General features: G+C 38.4%; 1 protein-coding gene across 2 annotated transcripts; it reads left to right on the plus strand.

The window, feature by feature from the left end:
* Positions 1 to 790: 790 nt before the first annotated feature.
* LOC148656126 (uncharacterized) lies at positions 791 to 18,221 on the plus strand. 2 transcript variants are annotated; one of them, XM_088642536.1, is made up of 42 exons: positions 791 to 976; positions 1,086 to 1,207; positions 1,445 to 1,506; positions 1,758 to 1,858; positions 2,199 to 2,262; positions 2,411 to 2,565; positions 2,675 to 2,796; positions 3,034 to 3,095; positions 3,347 to 3,447; positions 3,788 to 3,851; positions 4,000 to 4,154; positions 4,264 to 4,385; positions 4,623 to 4,684; positions 4,936 to 5,036; positions 5,377 to 5,440; positions 5,589 to 5,743; positions 5,853 to 5,974; positions 6,212 to 6,273; positions 6,525 to 6,625; positions 6,971 to 7,034; positions 7,183 to 7,337; positions 7,447 to 7,568; positions 7,806 to 7,867; positions 8,119 to 8,219; positions 8,565 to 8,628; positions 8,777 to 8,931; positions 9,041 to 9,162; positions 9,400 to 9,461; positions 9,713 to 9,813; positions 10,154 to 10,217; positions 10,367 to 10,521; positions 10,632 to 10,753; positions 11,012 to 11,073; positions 11,319 to 11,419; positions 11,940 to 11,976; positions 12,712 to 12,869; positions 13,300 to 13,421; positions 14,249 to 14,310; positions 14,440 to 14,540; positions 15,479 to 15,636; positions 16,504 to 16,602; positions 17,105 to 18,221. In XM_088642536.1, the coding sequence occupies exons 1-41, from the start codon at positions 835 to 837 to the stop codon at positions 16,597 to 16,599; spliced, it is 4,185 nt and encodes a 1,394-aa protein (XP_088498662.1). In that variant the 5' UTR covers positions 791 to 834; the 3' UTR covers positions 16,600 to 16,602; positions 17,105 to 18,221. The 2 variants fall into 2 exon arrangements, with proteins under 2 accessions (XP_088498662.1, XP_088498663.1); XM_088642537.1 differs by having other exon boundaries at positions 11,322 to 11,419.
* Positions 18,222 to 18,462: the final 241 nt, after the last annotated feature.

The following is an 18,462-nucleotide window of genomic DNA, read 5'->3' on the forward strand; positions in this document are numbered from 1 at the left end:
AAGTGTGACTGCAAGCTTTCTTCCATGATTGCTTAAAGAAACGTACCATCCTGAATTCATACATCTGCCCAGCAACACTGTATGTTTTAAGTACTGTAAAAGAAGATACAATATTTTCCATAGATGTGTTAGTAAATATGATTGACCGTGTTTTCTTTGTTTCCACAGCAGTGAGAACAGTGTGATTCATGCTGACACGGTTTACAGATTTACAGAAGGAGACATCAAGACGCGCAGTGGTTTGCTCAATGCAATCTTCATTACCAGCGGTATGATCAACATACAGTATAGTCCTGCAGTATTCCAAGAGTATTATTAGATGCAATTGGATATTAATTAACAGAAATGAAATCCTGTTTTGTTTTGGGGGAAATTTTTCTGATGTTTTTCTATATTTAAACACATACAGTCCATTCTTTTTTATAATGTGTTTCATATGAAGGCTGAGACAAATGGCTAAACCTTTCCTCGTTAATTCATGGTCTCATTCATTAAGGTTCAGGGCTGGACTGAGTGATTCAGTATAACTCTCTTGGTGTTAGCACTGAAAAGATGAGCAGAATCAGAAAGTCTCTGACTGTCTTCACTCTTGTTTGTGCACAAATGCAGGTCTTCCAGACACAACAACTGCACCTCCTACGACACTCCCACCAACTTCAGCTCCCACTGCAACGTAAGTCCCACACAGAGGAAATGAAGCTCTTTTTACATCAGTCGCTGATTTTTCTTTCAGCGAGAGTGGTCATATCTCAGCAATTCTGATGAGAAGTGAAAATGATACATCTAATCTCAGTGTTCTGCATCTGTCTTTGTCATCACAGAAAGAGGTCAGTGATGGCTGGACTAAGACTGGAGTTCAACACCACAAACCAAACTCTCAGTGCAACTGCGATAGTCGAACAATTCACTGCCTTCCTGGCTCCTTATACATCTCTGGGAGTCTACACAATCAACATCACCAATATCACTTACTACAGTAAGTTTCTGTTTCCAATAAGGATTGACTTTAGCATTCTTTTTAATACAAGGTCTTGGGGTATTTTAACTGTATTCTGTACTAAACTCTTTGTTGTCACTCTTTACAGACACAACAGCGAGCTTCTTTGCTGTCAATATCAACTTCGTCTTCAGCAACCTGACCGTTCCAGAAGGAGCTAATTTAACCAATGAGACCTACGGCACAATCCAGAACAGCATCAATAAGCTGGTGAGACTCTCACACATGATCATCCAATAACTTTTTGAGAACACCACAGTCTCAGCAGTCAATGTGGAAAACTGTGCACTTACTGTTTCATTTGTTGTGAAAGAACATCGTCATATTTTAGATAACACATGAATATATTTCTCGTTTGTTATATTTGGAATCATGAGATTTAATCACAGGGTGAAAAAAAGTGCAGAATGTCTTCATTACATCTGAACATTGCTGTCTCTTTTTCAGCTCCTTGTAATTCTTGGTGAACCAAACTACACCCAGTTCACCTTCCCTCCTGTAACTATCACGTGAGTCAATATATATCCCTTCTATGTCTTCTCATTGGAATCCATTTAGAGATGAAATGTTAAACAGAAATCAACTCTTCCAAAAGTGTGACTGCAAGCTTTCTTCCATGATTGCTTAAAGAAACGTACCATCCTGAATTCATACATCTGCCCAGCAACACTGTATGTTTTAAGTACTGTAAAAGAAGATACAATATTTTCCATAGATGTGTTAGTAAATATGATTGACCGTGTTTTCTTTGTTTCCACAGCAGTGAGAACAGTGTGATTCATGCTGACACGGTTTACAGATTTACAGAAGGAGACATCAAGACGCGCAGTGGTTTGCTCAATGCAATCTTCATTACCAGCGGTATGATCAACATACAGTATAGTCCTGCAGTATTCCAAGAGTATTATTAGATGCAATTGGATATTAATTAACAGAAATGAAATCCTGTTTTGTTTTGGGGGAAATTTTTCTGATGTTTTTCTATATTTAAACACATACAGTCCATTCTTTTTTATAATGTGTTTCATATGAAGGCTGAGACAAATGGCTAAACCTTTCCTCGTTAATTCATGGTCTCATTCATTAAGGTTCAGGGCTGGACTGAGTGATTCAGTATAACTCTCTTGGTGTTAGCACTGAAAAGATGAGCAGAATCAGAAAGTCTCTGACTGTCTTCACTCTTGTTTGTGCACAAATGCAGGTCTTCCAGACACAACAACTGCACCTCCTACGACACTCCCACCAACTTCAGCTCCCGCTGCAACGTAAGTCCCACACAGAGGAAATGAAGCTCTTTTTACATCAGTCGCTGATTTTTCTTTCAGCGAGAGTGGTCATATCTCAGCAATTCTGATGAGAAGTGAAAATGATACATCTAATCTCAGTGTTCTGCATCTGTCTTTGTCATCACAGAAAGAGGTCAGTGATGGCTGGACTAAGACTGGAGTTCAACACCACAAACCAAACTCTCAGTGCAACTGCGATAGTCGAACAATTCACTGCCTTCCTGGCTCCTTATACATCTCTGGGAGTCTACACAATCAACATCACCAATATCACTTACTACAGTAAGTTTCTGTTTCCAATAAGGATTGACTTTAGCATTCTTTTTAATACAAGGTCTCGGGGTATTTTAACTGTATTCTGTACTAAACTCTTTGTTGTCACTCTTTACAGACACAACAGCGAGCTTCTTTGCTGTCAATATCAACTTCGTCTTCAGCAACCTGACCGTTCCAGAAGGAGCTAATTTAACCAATGAGACCTACGGCACAATCCAGAACAGCATCAATAAGCTGGTGAGACTCTCACACATGATCATCCAAGAACTTTTTGAGAACACCACAGTCTCAGCAGTCAATGTGGAAAACTGTGCACTTACTGTTTCATTTGTTGTGAAAGAACATCGTCATATTTTAGATAACACATGAATATATTTCTCGTTTGTTATATTTGGAATCATGAGATTTAATCACAGGGTGAAAAAAAGTGCAGAATGTCTTCATTACATCTGAACATTGCTGTCTCTTTTTCAGCTCCTTGTAATTCTTGGTGAACCAAACTACACCCAGTTCACCTTCCCTCCTGTAACTATCACGTGAGTCAATATATATCCCTTCTATGTCTTCTCATTGGAATCCATTTAGAGATGAAATGTTAAACAGAAATCAACTCTTCCAAAAGTGTGACTGCAAGCTTTCTTCCATGATTGCTTAAAGAAACGTACCATCCTGAATTCATACATCTGCCCAGCAACACTGTATGTTTTAAGTACTGTAAAAGAAGATACAATATTTTCCATAGATGTGTTAGTAAATATGATTGACCGTGTTTTCTTTGTTTCCACAGCAGTGAGAACAGTGTGATTCATGCTGACACGGTTTACAGATTTACAGAAGGAGACATCAAGACGCGCAGTGGTTTGCTCAATGCAATCTTCATTACCAGCGGTATGATCAACATACAGTATAGTCCTGCAGTATTCCAAGAGTATTATTAGATGCAATTGGATATTAATTAACAGAAATGAAATCCTGTTTTGTTTTGGGGGAAATTTTTCTGATGTTTTTCTATATTTAAACACATACAGTCCATTCTTTTTTATAATGTGTTTCATATGAAGGCTGAGACAAAAGGCTAAACCTTTCCTCGTTAATTCATGGTCTCATTCATTAAGGTTCAGGGCTGGACTGAGTGATTCAGTATAACTCTCTTGGTGTTAGCACTGAAAAGATGAGCAGAATCAGAAAGTCTCTGACTGTCTTCACTCTTGTTTGTGCACAAATGCAGGTCTTCCAGACACAACAACTGCACCTCCTACGACACTCCCACCAACTTCAGCTCCCGCTGCAACGTAAGTCCCACACAGAGGAAATGAAGCTCTTTTTACATCAGTCGCTGATTTTTCTTTCAGCGAGAGTGGTCATATCTCAGCAATTCTGATGAGAAGTGAAAATGATACATCTAATCTCAGTGTTCTGCATCTGTCTTTGTCATCACAGAAAGAGGTCAGTGATGGCTGGACTAAGACTGGAGTTCAACACCACAAACCAAACTCTCAGTGCAACTGCGATAGTCGAACAATTCACTGCCTTCCTGGCTCCTTATACATCTCTGGGAGTCTACACAATCAACATCACCAATATCACTTACTACAGTAAGTTTCTGTTTCCAATAAGGATTGACTTTAGCATTCTTTTTAATACAAGGTCTTGGGGTATTTTAACTGTATTCTGTACTAAACTCTTTGTTGTCACTCTTTACAGACACAACAGCGAGCTTCTTTGCTGTCAATATCAACTTCGTCTTCAGCAACCTGACCGTTCCAGAAGGAGCTAATTTAACCAATGAGACCTACGGCACAATCCAGAACAGCATCAATAAGCTGGTGAGACTCTCACACATGATCATCCAATAACTTTTTGAGAACACCACAGTCTCAGCAGTCAATGTGGAAAACTGTGCACTTACTGTTTCATTTGTTGTGAAAGAACATCGTCATATTTTAGATAACACATGAATATATTTCTCGTTTGTTATATTTGGAATCATGAGATTTAATCACAGGGTGAAAAAAAGTGCAGAATGTCTTCATTACATCTGAACATTGCTGTCTCTTTTTCAGCTCCTTGTAATTCTTGGTGAACCAAACTACACCCAGTTCACCTTCCCTCCTGTAACTATCACGTGAGTCAATATATATCCCTTCTATGTCTTCTCATTGGAATCCATTTAGAGATGAAATGTTAAACAGAAATCAACTCTTCCAAAAGTGTGACTGCAAGCTTTCTTCCATGATTGCTTAAAGAAACGTACCATCCTGAATTCATACATCTGCCCAGCAACACTGTATGTTTTAAGTACTGTAAAAGAAGATACAATATTTTCCATAGATGTGTTAGTAAATATGATTGACCGTGTTTTCTTTGTTTCCACAGCAGTGAGAACAGTGTGATTCATGCTGACACGGTTTACAGATTTACAGAAGGAGACATCAAGACGCGCAGTGGTTTGCTCAATGCAATCTTCATTACCAGCGGTATGATCAACATACAGTATAGTCCTGCAGTATTCCAAGAGTATTATTAGATGCAATTGGATATTAATTAACAGAAATGAAATCCTGTTTTGTTTTGGGGGAAATTTTTCTGATGTTTTTCTATATTTAAACACATACAGTCCATTCTTTTTTATAATGTGTTTCATATGAAGGCTGAGACAAATGGCTAAACCTTTCCTCGTTAATTCATGGTCTCATTCATTAAGGTTCAGGGCTGGACTGAGTGATTCAGTATAACTCTCTTGGTGTTAGCACTGAAAAGATGAGCAGAATCAGAAAGTCTCTGACTGTCTTCACTCTTGTTTGTGCACAAATGCAGGTCTTCCAGACACAACAACTGCACCTCCTACGACACTCCCACCAACTTCAGCTCCCGCTGCAACGTAAGTCCCACACAGAGGAAATGAAGCTCTTTTTACATCAGTCGCTGATTTTTCTTTCAGCGAGAGTGGTCATATCTCAGCAATTCTGATGAGAAGTGAAAATGATACATCTAATCTCAGTGTTCTGCATCTGTCTTTGTCATCACAGAAAGAGGTCAGTGATGGCTGGACTAAGACTGGAGTTCAACACCACAAACCAAACTCTCAGTGCAACTGCGATAGTCGAACAATTCACTGCCTTCCTGGCTCCTTATACATCTCTGGGAGTCTACACAATCAACATCACCAATATCACTTACTACAGTAAGTTTCTGTTTCCAATAAGGATTGACTTTAGCATTCTTTTTAATACAAGGTCTCGGGGTATTTTAACTGTATTCTGTACTAAACTCTTTGTTGTCACTCTTTACAGACACAACAGCGAGCTTCTTTGCTGTCAATATCAACTTCGTCTTCAGCAACCTGACCGTTCCAGAAGGAGCTAATTTAACCAATGAGACCTACAGCACAATCCAAAACAGCATCAATAAGATGGTGAGACTCTCACACATGATCATCCAAGAACTTTTTGAGAACACCACAGTCTCAGCAGTCAATGTGGAAAACTGTGCACTTACTGTTTCATTTGTTGTGAAAGAACATCGTCATATTTTAGATAACACATGAATATATTTCTCGTTTGTTATATTTGGAATCATGAGATTTAATCACAGGGTGAAAAAAAGTGCAGAATGTCTTCATTACATCTGAACATTGCTGTCTCTTTTTCAGCTCCTTGTAATTCTTGGTGAACCAAACTACACCCAGTTCACCTTCCCTCCTGTTACTATCACGTGAGTCAATATATATCCCTTCTATGTCTTCTCATTGGAATCCATTTAGAGATGAAATGTTAAACAGAAATCAACTCTTCCAAAAGTGTGACTGCAAGCTTTCTTCCATGATTGCTTAAAGAAACGTACCATCCTGAATTCATACATCTGCCCAGCAACACTGTATGTTTTAAGTACTGTAAAAGAAGATACAATATTTTCCATAGATGTGTTAGTAAATATGATTGACCGTGTTTTCTTTGTTTCCACAGCAGTGAGAACAGTGTGATTCATGCTGACACGGTTTACAGATTTACAGAAGGAGACATCAAGACGCGCAGTGGTTTGCTCAATGCAATCTTCATTACCAGCGGTATGATCAACATACTGTACAGTATAGTCCTGCAGTATTCCAAGAGTATTATTAGATGCAATTGGATATTAATTAACAGAAATGAAATCCTGTTTTGTTTTGGGGGGAGTTTTTCTGATGTTTTTCTATATTTAAACACATACAGTCCATTCTTTTTTATAATGTGTTTCATATGAAGGCAGAGACAAATGGCTAAACCTTTCCTCGTTAATTCATGGTCTCATTCATTAAGGTTCAGGGCTGGACTGAGTGATTCAGTATAACTCTCTTGGTGTTAGCACTGAAAAGATGAGCAGAATCAGAAAGTCTCTGACTGTCTTCACTCTTGTTTGTGCACAAATGCAGGTCTTCCAGACACAACAACTGCACCTCCTACGACACTCCCACCAACTTCAGCTCCCGCTGCAACGTAAGTCCCACACAGAGGAAATGAAGCTCTTTTTACATCAGTCGCTGATTTTTCTTTCAGCGAGAGTGGTCATATCTCAGCAATTCTGATGAGAAGTGAAAATGATACATCTAATCTCAGTGTTCTGCATCTGTCTTTGTCATCACAGAAAGAGGTCAGTGATGGCTGGACTAAGACTGGAGTTCAACACCACAAACCAAACTCTCAGTGCAACTGCAATAGTCGAACAATTCACTGCCTTCCTGGCTCCTTATACATCTCTGGGAGTCTACACAATCAACATCACCAATATCACTTACTACAGTAAGTTTCTGTTTCCAATAAGGATTGACTTTAGCATTCTTTTAAATACAAGGTCTCGGGGTATTTTAACTGTATTCTGTACTAAACTCTTTGTTGTCACTCTTTACAGACACAACAGCGAGCTTCTTTGCTGTCAATATCAACTTTGTCTTCAGCAACCTGACCGTTCCAGAAGGAGCTAATTTAACCAATGAGACCTACAGCACAATCCAGAACAGCATCAATAAGATGGTGAGACTCTCACACATGATCATCCAAGAACTTTTTGAGAACACCACAGTCTCAGCAGTCAATGTGGAAAACTGTGCACTTACTGTTTCATTTGTTGTGAAAGAACATCGTCATATTTTAGATAACACATGAATATATTTCTCGTTTGTTATATTTGGAATCATGAGATTTAATCACAGGGTGAAAAAAAGTGCAGAATGTCTTCATTACATCTGAACATTGCTGTCTCTTTTTCAGCTCCTTGTAATTCTTGGTGAACCAAACTACACCCAGTTCACCTTCCCTCCTGTTACTATCACGTGAGTCAATATATATCCCTTCTATGTCTTCTCATTGGAATCCATTTAGAGATGAAATGTTAAACAGAAATCAACTCTTCCAAAAGTGTGACTGCAAGCTTTCTTCCATGATTGCTTAAAGAAACGTACCATCCTGAATTCATACATCTGCCCAGCAACACTGTATGTTTTAAGTACTGTAAAAGAAGATACAATATTTTCCATAGATGTGTTAGTAAATATGATTGACCGTGTTTTCTTTGTTTCCACAGCAGTGAGAACAGTGTGATTCATGCTGACACGGTTTACAGATTTACAGAAGGAGACATCAAGACGCGCAGTGGTTTGCTCAATGCAATCTTCATTACCAGCGGTATGATCAACATACTGTACAGTATAGTCCTGCAGTATTCCAAGAGTATTATTAGATGCAATTGGATATTTATTAACAGAAATGAAATCCTGTTTTGTTTTGGGGGGAGTTTTTCTGATGTTTTTCTATATTTAAACACATACAGTCCATTCTTTTTTATAATGTGTTTCATATGAAGGCAGAGACAAATGGCTAAACCTTTCCTCGTTAATTCATGGTCTCATTCATTAAGGTTCAGGGCTGGACTGAGTGATTCAGTATAACTCTCTTGGTGTTAGCACTGAAAAGATGAGCAGAATCAGAAAGTCTCTGACTGTCTTCACTCTTGTTTGTGCACAAATGCAGGTCTTCCAGACACAACAACTGCACCTCCTACGACACTCCCACCAACTTCAGCTCCCGCTGCAACGTAAGTCCCACACAGAGGAAATGAAGCTCTTTTTACATCAGTCGCTGATTTTTCTTTCAGCGAGAGTGGTCATATCTCAGCAATTCTGATGAGAAGTGAAAATGATACATCTAATCTCAGTGTTCTGCATCTGTCTTTGTCATCACAGAAAGAGGTCAGTGATGGCTGGACTAAGACTGGAGTTCAACACCACAAACCAAACTCTCAGTGCAACTGCGATAGTCGAACAATTCACTGCCTTCCTGGCTCCTTATACATCTCTGGGAGTCTACACAATCAACATCACCAATATCACTTACTACAGTAAGTTTCTGTTTCCAATAAGGATTGACTTTAGCATTATTTTTAATACAAGGTCTCGGGGTATTTTAACTGTATTCTGTACTAAACTCTTTGTTGTCACTCTTTACAGACACAACAGCGAGCTTCTTTGCTGTCAATATCAACTTTGTCTTCAGCAACCTGTCCGTTCCAGAAGGAGCTAATTTAACCAATGAGACCTACAGCACAATCCAGAACAGCATCAATAAGCTGGTGAGACTCTCACACATGATCATCCAAGAACTTTTTGAGAACACCACAGTCTCAGCAGTCAATGTGGAAAACTGTGCACTTACTGTTTCATTTGTTGTGAAAGAACATCGTCATATTTTAGATAACACATGAATATATTTCTCGTTTGTTATATTTGGAATCATGAGATTTAATCACAGGGTGAAAAAAAGTGCAGAATGTCTTCATTACATCTGAACATTGCTGTCTCTTTTTCAGCTCCTTGTAATTCTTGGTGAACCAAACTACACCCAGTTCACCTTCCCTCCTGTTACTATCACGTGAGTCAATATATATCCCTTCTATGTCTTCTCATTGGAATCCATTTAGAGATGAAATGTTAAACAGAAATCAACTCTTCCAAAAGTGTGACTGCAAGCTTTCTTCCATGATTGCTTAAAGAAACGTACCATCCTGAATTCATACATCTGCCCAGCAACACTGTATGTTTTAAGTACTGTAAAAGAAGATACAATATTTTCCATAGATGTGTTAGTAAATATGATTGACCGTGTTTTCTTTGTTTCCACAGCAGTGAGAACAGTGTGATTCATGCTGACACGGTTTACAGATTTACAGAAGGAGACATCAAGACGCGCAGTGGTTTGCTCAATGCAATCTTCATTACCAGCGGTATGATCAACATACAGTATAGTCCTGCAGTATTCCAAGAGTATTATTAGATTCAATTGGATATCAATTAACAGAAATGAAATCTTATTTTGTTTCGGGGGGAGTTTTTCTGATGTTTTTCTATATTTAAACACATACAGTCCATTCTTTTTTAAAATGTGTTTCATAAGAAGGGAAAGACAAATGGCTTAATCTTTCCTCGTTAATTCATGGTCTCATTTATTAAGGTTCAGGGCTGGACTGAGTGGTTCAGTATAACTCTCTTGGTGTTAGCACTGAAAAGATGAGCAGAATCAGAAAGTCTCTGACTGTCTTCACTCTTGTTTGTGCACAAATGCAGGCCTTCCAGACACAACAACTGCACCTCCTACGACACTCCCACCAACTTCAGCTCCCGCTGCACCGTAAGTCCCACACAGAGGAAATGAAGCTCTTTTTACATCAGCCGCTGATATTTTCTTTCAGCGAGAGTGGTCATATCTCAGCAATTCTGATGAGAAGTGAAAATGATACATCTAATCTCAGTGTTCTGCATCTGTCTTTGTCATCACAGAAAGAGGTCAGTGATGGCTGGACTAAGACTGGAGTTCAACACCACAAACCAAACTCTCAGTGCAACTGCGATAGTCAAACAATTCACTGCCTTCCTGGCTCCTTATACATCTCTGGGAGTCTACACAATCAACATCACCAATATCACTTACTACAGTAAGTTTCTGTTTCCAATAAGGATTGACTTTAGCATTCTTTTTAATACAAGGTCTTTGGGGTAATTTAACTGTATTTTGTACTAAACTCTTTGTTGTCACACTTTACAGACACAACAGCGAGCTTCTTTGCTGTCAATATCAACTTCGTCTTCAGCAACCTGACCGTTCCAGGAGGAGCTAATTTAACCAATGAGACTTACAGCACAATCCAGAACAGCATGAATGAGCTGGTGAGACTTTCATATCCACAGAATTCAAAGTAGAAATATCAGAAAATACTGCATTATTTATTAATGAATCATCTTTATGAAATAGTGAGAATTATGATGGAATTTATTTCATTGTTATTATATTGGCAATCAAGAGATTTAACAACTTTGTTAAATGAAATCCCATATATCTTCAATATATTAGAATACTCTGTTTTTTAAATGGAGTTTCAGACCCTTATGTGATGTTTTGTTCATTTCTTCTTTTATTCTTTCCAGCTTCTTATAATTCTTGGAACGCCAAACTACAAGCAATTCACCTTCCCCCGTGTCAATGTCATGTGAGTGAATTTATACATCTCTGTGCATTACTATTTCGAAGAATTCTGATATGTAAATTTTAATGCCTATACTCTTGCAAAAAAATCTCTCTTTAAATTCTCTTCCATGAATTCTCAACATGTCTGCTTTTGGTTGCATCCTTAATTTATGTATCTGGTCTGTAACACTGCAAGTTTAAGATGGTACTGTATGTCTTATTGACAAACTTCAGAAATAATTCATTAGTATTTCTTTGTTTCCACAGCAGTATGAGCAGTGTAATTCATGCCAATACGGTGTACAGATTTACAGAAGGCGACATTGAAATGCGCAGTAGTCTGCTGAATGACATTTTCATCACCAGTGGTATGCCAAAAAATATTTTCTCTTGTGTTAGTTAATTGCTATCGAAATTGTCTCCATTCATGTGCATAAATGAACTACTATTTTGTGACTGCTTCTCCCTGAAATGATAGTCAAAGTTATTTATTGTTTCCAGCTTTATATCTCATTCATAAGTGTTCTGGGATAAACTGACTGTTTCTGTTGATCTCTCTGTTTTGTGTGCTCTGAATGGATGATATGGAAATTCTATTTTTGACTCTTCTCACTCTTGTTATTGTATATCAACATTTGCACCTCATACTACTATCTTAAGATCTACAGCTTCATATGAACATTCTAAGCAATTTGAGTACATGCAGTGTTACTTTAATTGATGTGGTTTTTAATCTACAGCTTATTAATAAACTTGTCCATCTTGCAGACATGCAGATTCATGCAGACTTGAGTCTAATTACAGTGACAATTTCAGTTTTTCAAAATGCTGCACAAGATGTCTTTTACACATTGTAGACTGAATTCTCTCTTCTCTTTCCCAATGTAGCTCAGCCATCTCCAACTACACTGGCTCCCCTTATAAGGCAAGTCCAAGGTTTCAGAACACATTTTGAGGAGGTGGCACAGCGGTGCAGTGGTTAGCTCTCTTTCCTCAAGGTGTTGGGACCCTAGGTTCAGCTCTTGGGTGCCATCTGTATAGTGTTTGTATGTTCTCAGGCTTTTCTTTTGGGTTTCCTCCCACAGTCCAGTGATATACAGTACTGGTAGGTTAATTAGCTTTTGAGAACACTGGCGTGGTGTGAATGTCTGTGTATGCCCTGCAATGGATTGGCATCTTGTCCAGGGTTTACCTTGTGGCTGTTGCTTGTTGGTTTAAGCTCTGACTGCCCCCCACAACCATGTATTGGATAAAGGAGTTAGAAAACAGATGGATGGATAAATGTTGGGGTCCCTTTCTTCATTATCAGCTGAGAATATGTGCTAGAGAATGTTATTCATGCCCCTTTGAGCAAAGATAACCTTTAAGCCGAATTGCGTATCAATGAAAGAAACCCCCTTTCATGAGATCATTGAACCTTTGAACCTCACATTTGGAACTTAGTCCTTTTTGAATTTGACATTTGATCCTCACAATCTCCAGAAACATGTTCACTTGAAAAGGCTGAGAGAAAGATAGAGGTGAATCTGCTGTTGGGGTGGTCTGCAGTGAAGCAGTTGAAAGACACCGAAAACCGAAGGACGTCAGTTGCTTTATTTTAAACTGTGCTTGCAGCATGGTGTAAAAGAATGATTAAATAATTAGATGTTTGTCATTTCAGAAATGGGAGGGCACTTCTGTTCATCAGACTGGAGTTCAACACCACAAAGCCAGCTCCTTCTGAGGCGCAGGTGTTGCAAATAGCTAATCAATTCATTGTCAATGCCTTTAAGTCACGGGAAACATACCAAGTGACATTTGGAAATGTGTCCTATGAGAGTAAGTGAATGATAAGATCTTGACATGTGACATAAACCTTTATCTGATGCAACTCTGATAATTTAGGATGAAATATGACATTACAAATTTTACATCAATGACAATCGTTTATGATAGGACAAGAATGTAGCACAAGGAAGTTCATAGTACAGTTAGTCCACGTGAGTGACGGTACTTGAACACAGAATCTCCTCACTGTTATGTGATCCACTGAGTATCATAGGGTGTTCATTTATAATAATGTCTCTGTTCCTGTTGTGATTCCTCTCTAAGAATGCAAAAACTCTTGTGTCCTCAGAAATGTTCGCAATATGTGATATTAGTATTACCCACACAATACACTCGGTATTACTTAAGCTGCCCATCTTTGATCAAAGGACATATTGTAATAGTGCCCATGTTTTAATTCTCCTTTTGCCTTTCCTTTCAGGGATGAGTGCAAATTCATTTGCCATCATTCTGGGATTCAGTATTGCAAACCTGCCTGTTACAGATACCTTTCAATTTAGAAACGAAACGTACACTGAAGTTGAAAGCGCTGTGAACTCCTTGGTGAGAATTTTACTCATCACTGTTCAAGAAGTGCTTGGATGTGATTTTTGACCCAAATAAGCACTTGTAATCAAACAAGCTAAAGCAGTTCAAGTAGATAGCTGCATCAGCATGCGTAAGCTGCAAAGGAACAAGTAAAGGTTTATTCTTTGCTAGAAAGAGAAGAAAAGAAACCCAACATTTTGGGTGTGGAGCCTTCTTCAAGTGTGAAGAAGAAGGCTCCACAACTGAAATGTTGTGTTTCCTCTCTTCTCTTTTCAGCAAGGAATAAACCTTTACTTGTTCCTCATCAAGCAAGCTACTGTAGATGGGGCAAATAGACTGCTCTTGTTTGTAACCTTTCTTATGTTCTTATTTTGATATATATAAGAAACAATTAGAGGTTAACTTCATGCTGAAAAGCAGAAAGAAAAAGGATTTGACTGGTAAACCTTCTTCAGGTGTAAAGAACAATTATACTATATACTTATAGAAGGTAATAAGTTGTGGGTTTGAGACAGGCTTGGGGAGTCATCCTTGTGATGGACCAAACTAGGGCAGATGTCAAATGCTCTGCAGTGCACTTAACACTACAGAAACCAAGATGAGCTCTGGCCCAGTGAGCTGCTATGGTTCTGGTGCGGACTTTACCTTTATATATTTAACTTTATATACTGTATATATTGCATAATATAAAAATTATATTTTTATGTTTTCTTATGAATATAACCTTTCTGTCAACTGAAACTGGTATCAGATACCTGGCTTTGTGTTTTACACTGATACCAATACTCATTTCTGGTGTCATCTGGAATTCATAAGGCTCTTGGCTCTGCTTTGTCTTCCAGTTGAGCAACATCCTCGGGCAACCAAATTCCACCCTGTTCAAGTTCCCTTCCATCGATTTCAGGTGAGTCCCTTTTAGCCGGCTTTCCCCATTTAAGCACTTGGTAAAGACGCTGCCAGGTCATACAGATGACTCAAGGACAAATGTGGCCATCATGAGTGACTAGCTGCATGTCTGCTTTGTTTCCCACAGAAATGTGAGCAGTGTGATTCGTGCCAGTGTGGTGTATCAATTCAAAGATGGAGACATCTCAGGGCCCAGTGGTTTCCTGAATAGTATCCTCATTCTCAGTGGTAGGATCATCCAGTCCTTATTCATTACAACTTTATTTTAGGAGATATGATTGTACTGTTTTCCATCCCTGCTTCAGAATGATTTTTCTAACTGGTGAAAATGAGAAATGAATGAGAAATGAATAATCAATCTGAAGCATTATTAGAAAAACTGTTGGGACATAGTTATAAATGCCTGTTAAGTCATTCAAGCATTTTAATCCAAAATGAAATCTGTAATATGCTTAACAACCTTTGCCTTTTTCTAAACAATTTTACTTTCCAAAACAAACTAGAAAGAGTCAAACTATATGGAAGTGTGTTCAACCAGGCCCCCTGTGTACCTAAAAACTAAAATAATAATAGCACAAAAAAGAAAGAAAGGAGAAAATGCACTGCTGTATTCTGCCGAGTATGTTGATGAATATTCTGTATCGATGATTCCCAGAACATTTCTAGTTATCATTTTCCTGTTTATCTGTGAAACAATTAATAGTGAAATTAATTTTATATTTTGAATTGTTTTCTTAAGCAATTAAAATAATCCAATGTCTTTCTTCATGAATATGTACAGTACGATATATGGAAAAACAATATTGATTAATTCCTGCACAGTTTGAACTCAGCTTCTAACTCTACTATATTGCTGTGTAAAAACATGTCCAAAACATTACAGTACTATGATGCATTCAAATCTACCAAATGACTTTGAATTGACATGCAATTTTGATACACCTCAGTATAAATGTAACTTTTTTGCTGGAAATGGAGAAATAAGATAAATCTCCAATAAAACTCCTTAACAGAAACAACTGTAGCTCTTCTTCAAATTCACACAATTGCTTCAACAATATGGTGTTATTTGATAGACAAAACAATACAGACTTTGGACTTTAGACATCAAGCAACTGCACTAAGAGCACCGAGATCTTTAATGAACTGTTCTCTTCTGCGTGCAGGTGACCTAACTACAACAGTAGCTCCCAGTCCCACTGTCCTCCTGACCTCATTAACAGCCACCACAGCCAGTAAAGGGGGTTTCCCAGGCTGGGCCCTGGCTATCATCATCCCCTGTGGGATTGCAATTATCCTGGTTCCCCTTTGGATCCTTTTGTGTGTAAGTAAAACTCTGAGTTAGATATAGACAGAGCTGTGCTTGTCTCTGTATTACAGTGTGTGCTGTGTCAGTGAGCTGTGCTTGTCTCTGTTTTACAAAGTGTGCTGTGTCAGTGAGCAGTGTTTGTCTCTGTATTACAGTGCGTGGTGTGTCAGTGATCAGTGTTTGTCTCTGTATTACAGTGCGTGGTGTGTCAGTGATCAGTGTTTGTCTCTGTATTACAGTGTGTGCTGTGTCAGTGATCAGTGTTTGTCTCTGTATTACAGTGCGTGGTGTGTCAGTGATCAGTGCTTGTCTCTGTAGTACAGTGTGTACTGAGTCAGTGAGGAGTGTTGTCTCTGTATTACAGTGTGTGGTGTGTCAGTGATCAGTGCTTGTCTCTGTATTACAGTGTGTGCTGAGTCAGTGAGGAGTGTTGTCTCTGTATTACAGTGTGGTGTGTCAGTGATCAGTGCTTGTCTCTGTATTACAGTGTGTGCTGAGTCAGTGAGGAGTGTTGTCTCTATTACACTGTGTGCTGTGTCAGTGAGCTGGGCGTGTCTCTGTTTTACAGTGTGTGCTGTGTCAGTAAGGAGTGTTGTCTCTATTACAGTGTGTGCTGTATCAGTGATCAGTGCTTGTCTCTGTATAACAGTGTGTGCTGTGTCAGTAAGCAATGCTTATCTCTGTAATACAGTGCATCAGTGAGCAGTGCTTGTCTCTGTATTACAGTGTGTGCTGTGTCAGTGAGAAGTGTTGTCTCTGTTACAGTGTGTGCTGTGTCAGTTAGCAGTGCTTGTCTCTGTAATACAGTGTGTCAGTGAGAAGTGCTTGTCTCTATTACAGTGTGTGCTGTGTCAGTGATCAGAGCTTGTCTCTGTATTACAGTGTCTGCTGTGTGGCTGCTGTGCTGCTTGCAGAAGGAGATGGCACAGAAGACGATCATACCATGTGCAATACACAACAAGAAATGGGCTTTTCTGAGGGGTGAGATTGTGATTATATATACACAAATGTTTTATTCCCAGTGAGATGCTGCCTCACAAACTCACATATCTCTTTAGTATTGAACGGGGGAGCATGTTCATTTTTGTTGAGTTGTGTTTTTGTCATCAGTCTAAAACAAAGACACAATAATATTGTGAGGGTGAAGAGGTGGTTTTGGGAGGGGTGTGAGAGTTATGTGCAGTGAGAAGAGAAGTCAGAGGGTGTATATATACAGTAAGTAGGAGAGCAGAATAGTTGAAATTAGGATCTGACCTTCCTCCTGAACTTCACATTCACAGTAGCCAAAACTCTTTTCATTTTGGGAAATGGCACGACTCTACAGGCTTGTACTATGTGTGTTTGGTTAAGTATATTATCTCCAAGTCTGTAAGAATTTCTTATATATGTGTCTCTTACGTGTTTACAGAGTCCCTTCTAATGTAAAATGTGCAAACGTGCTTTTTGTGACATGTTTACATTTTCCTATTTTTCTTCCATTCAGGTGTTCCAAATGTGTCGCACAAATCTGCCACAGTTACAGTACAACCATTTTCATCTCCAGGAAACACTGGTCAGCCTTTTCTTCCTCACTCTTCAAGCATAACAGCTGAGAACGAAAGTCAATCCACTGCAGGACGGAAGCACCACATTGCCTCTTTAAAGCCATGAAAAACTGCTTCTAGTGCTGACAATAAGAATGGCAGCTCCCGTAATCAAAAATACCAATCTGGAAGATGAATTTTTGGCAAAATTAAAAACATGTTTTTTTGCTGCCAGACATGTATTGGTATATGTTTTTCTCTGTGGACTACAGCCACTAACCACAACCAAAAACTCAGCAAGAAAATGCTTTCAGTTTTGTTCATCTTTCTTAATATTCTAAACATAAAGCCTACACATGACTGTTGTTCCTTCTAGGCACAATGGTTCTCTTCTGAAATCCAAGATGCTTTATTATTACCCTTTTTCTCTGCTGAGCAGTCAGAAAAACATCTGAGTGAAATTGAAGGAAATGGAGTTGATCTCTGAACAAAATGACCAGTGAGCTGTACTCCCTTGGATGCTCTCAGGAAGCAGACTGAAGATCTGAGCTGACTGTTACTCAATTCTTCCACTTGAACTGTGCCACTTCTAATGAGACAGGAAGTCTTTTGCAATTTCTTATCTATCTTACTGCACAGCTGGTCAGTGCAGGTTATTTATTATAAGCAGTAAAAGATATCACAGACTTATTAAGTTACATACCTGTATATGCTTTACTTATTGCTAGCAGTATTGTATTTATTTTATAAAGCTCTGCTGATCACTATCATGAAACTGTTTGACACAGAGTAGACCATGTGAAAGAGCAATATTCTCCTAAGGGAAAGAGGGTTATAAATTCTAAATCAAATTTATTTTTATACTATTTATTAAATCAATGTATTTAATGAATGTATAAACAATCTTATACTACTTATTATTTATTGTTTGGTTGATTATTTTCTTGTTAGATGGATGCAGTGTACTTCAGAGTGAGGATCTGTATTTGCCTGAGTATGAGTGATATGAAAATATTTAGATCATTAAATGCATGCAAAATATTATTTTATGAATCAAATAAAAATCTATAAAATCTACACTCTTTTTCTGGTGCTGTTATTATTTTTTATCTGCCTTTTGTACACAAAACGTCAAAGGATTATACAGAAAAATAACTTAATAAAAAAAGCACTTAAAATATAGAACTCCTAACACATTTTAATCATAAAGCACCATACCCAGCATCACCATATCCTGATCCTGGTCTGAAAGTCCATTCTCCTTTTCTAACAGACGCTCAATATACAGTAGATTGCACAGAAAATGTGTGTAACAAGG

Source organism: Lepisosteus platostomus, chromosome 8, assembly GCF_059453375.1.
Source record: "Lepisosteus platostomus isolate fLepPlt1 chromosome 8, fLepPlt1.hap1, whole genome shotgun sequence".
NCBI classification, from domain to species: Eukaryota; Metazoa; Chordata; class Actinopteri; order Semionotiformes; family Lepisosteidae; genus Lepisosteus; species Lepisosteus platostomus.

Bases quoted from the DNA above. Each gene is read 5' to 3' on its own strand.
- LOC148656126 (XM_088642536.1), top strand. From the start codon at position 835: ATGGCTGGACTAAGACTGGAGTTCAACACCACAAACCAAACTCTCAGT. The intron at 8,932-9,040 runs GTAAGTTTCTGT...CACTCTTTACAG, and splicing joins CACCAATATCACTTACTACA to ACACAACAGCGAGCTTCTTT. The intron at 14,311-14,439 runs GTGAGTCCCTTT...TGTTTCCCACAG, and splicing joins TTCCCTTCCATCGATTTCAG to AAATGTGAGCAGTGTGATTC.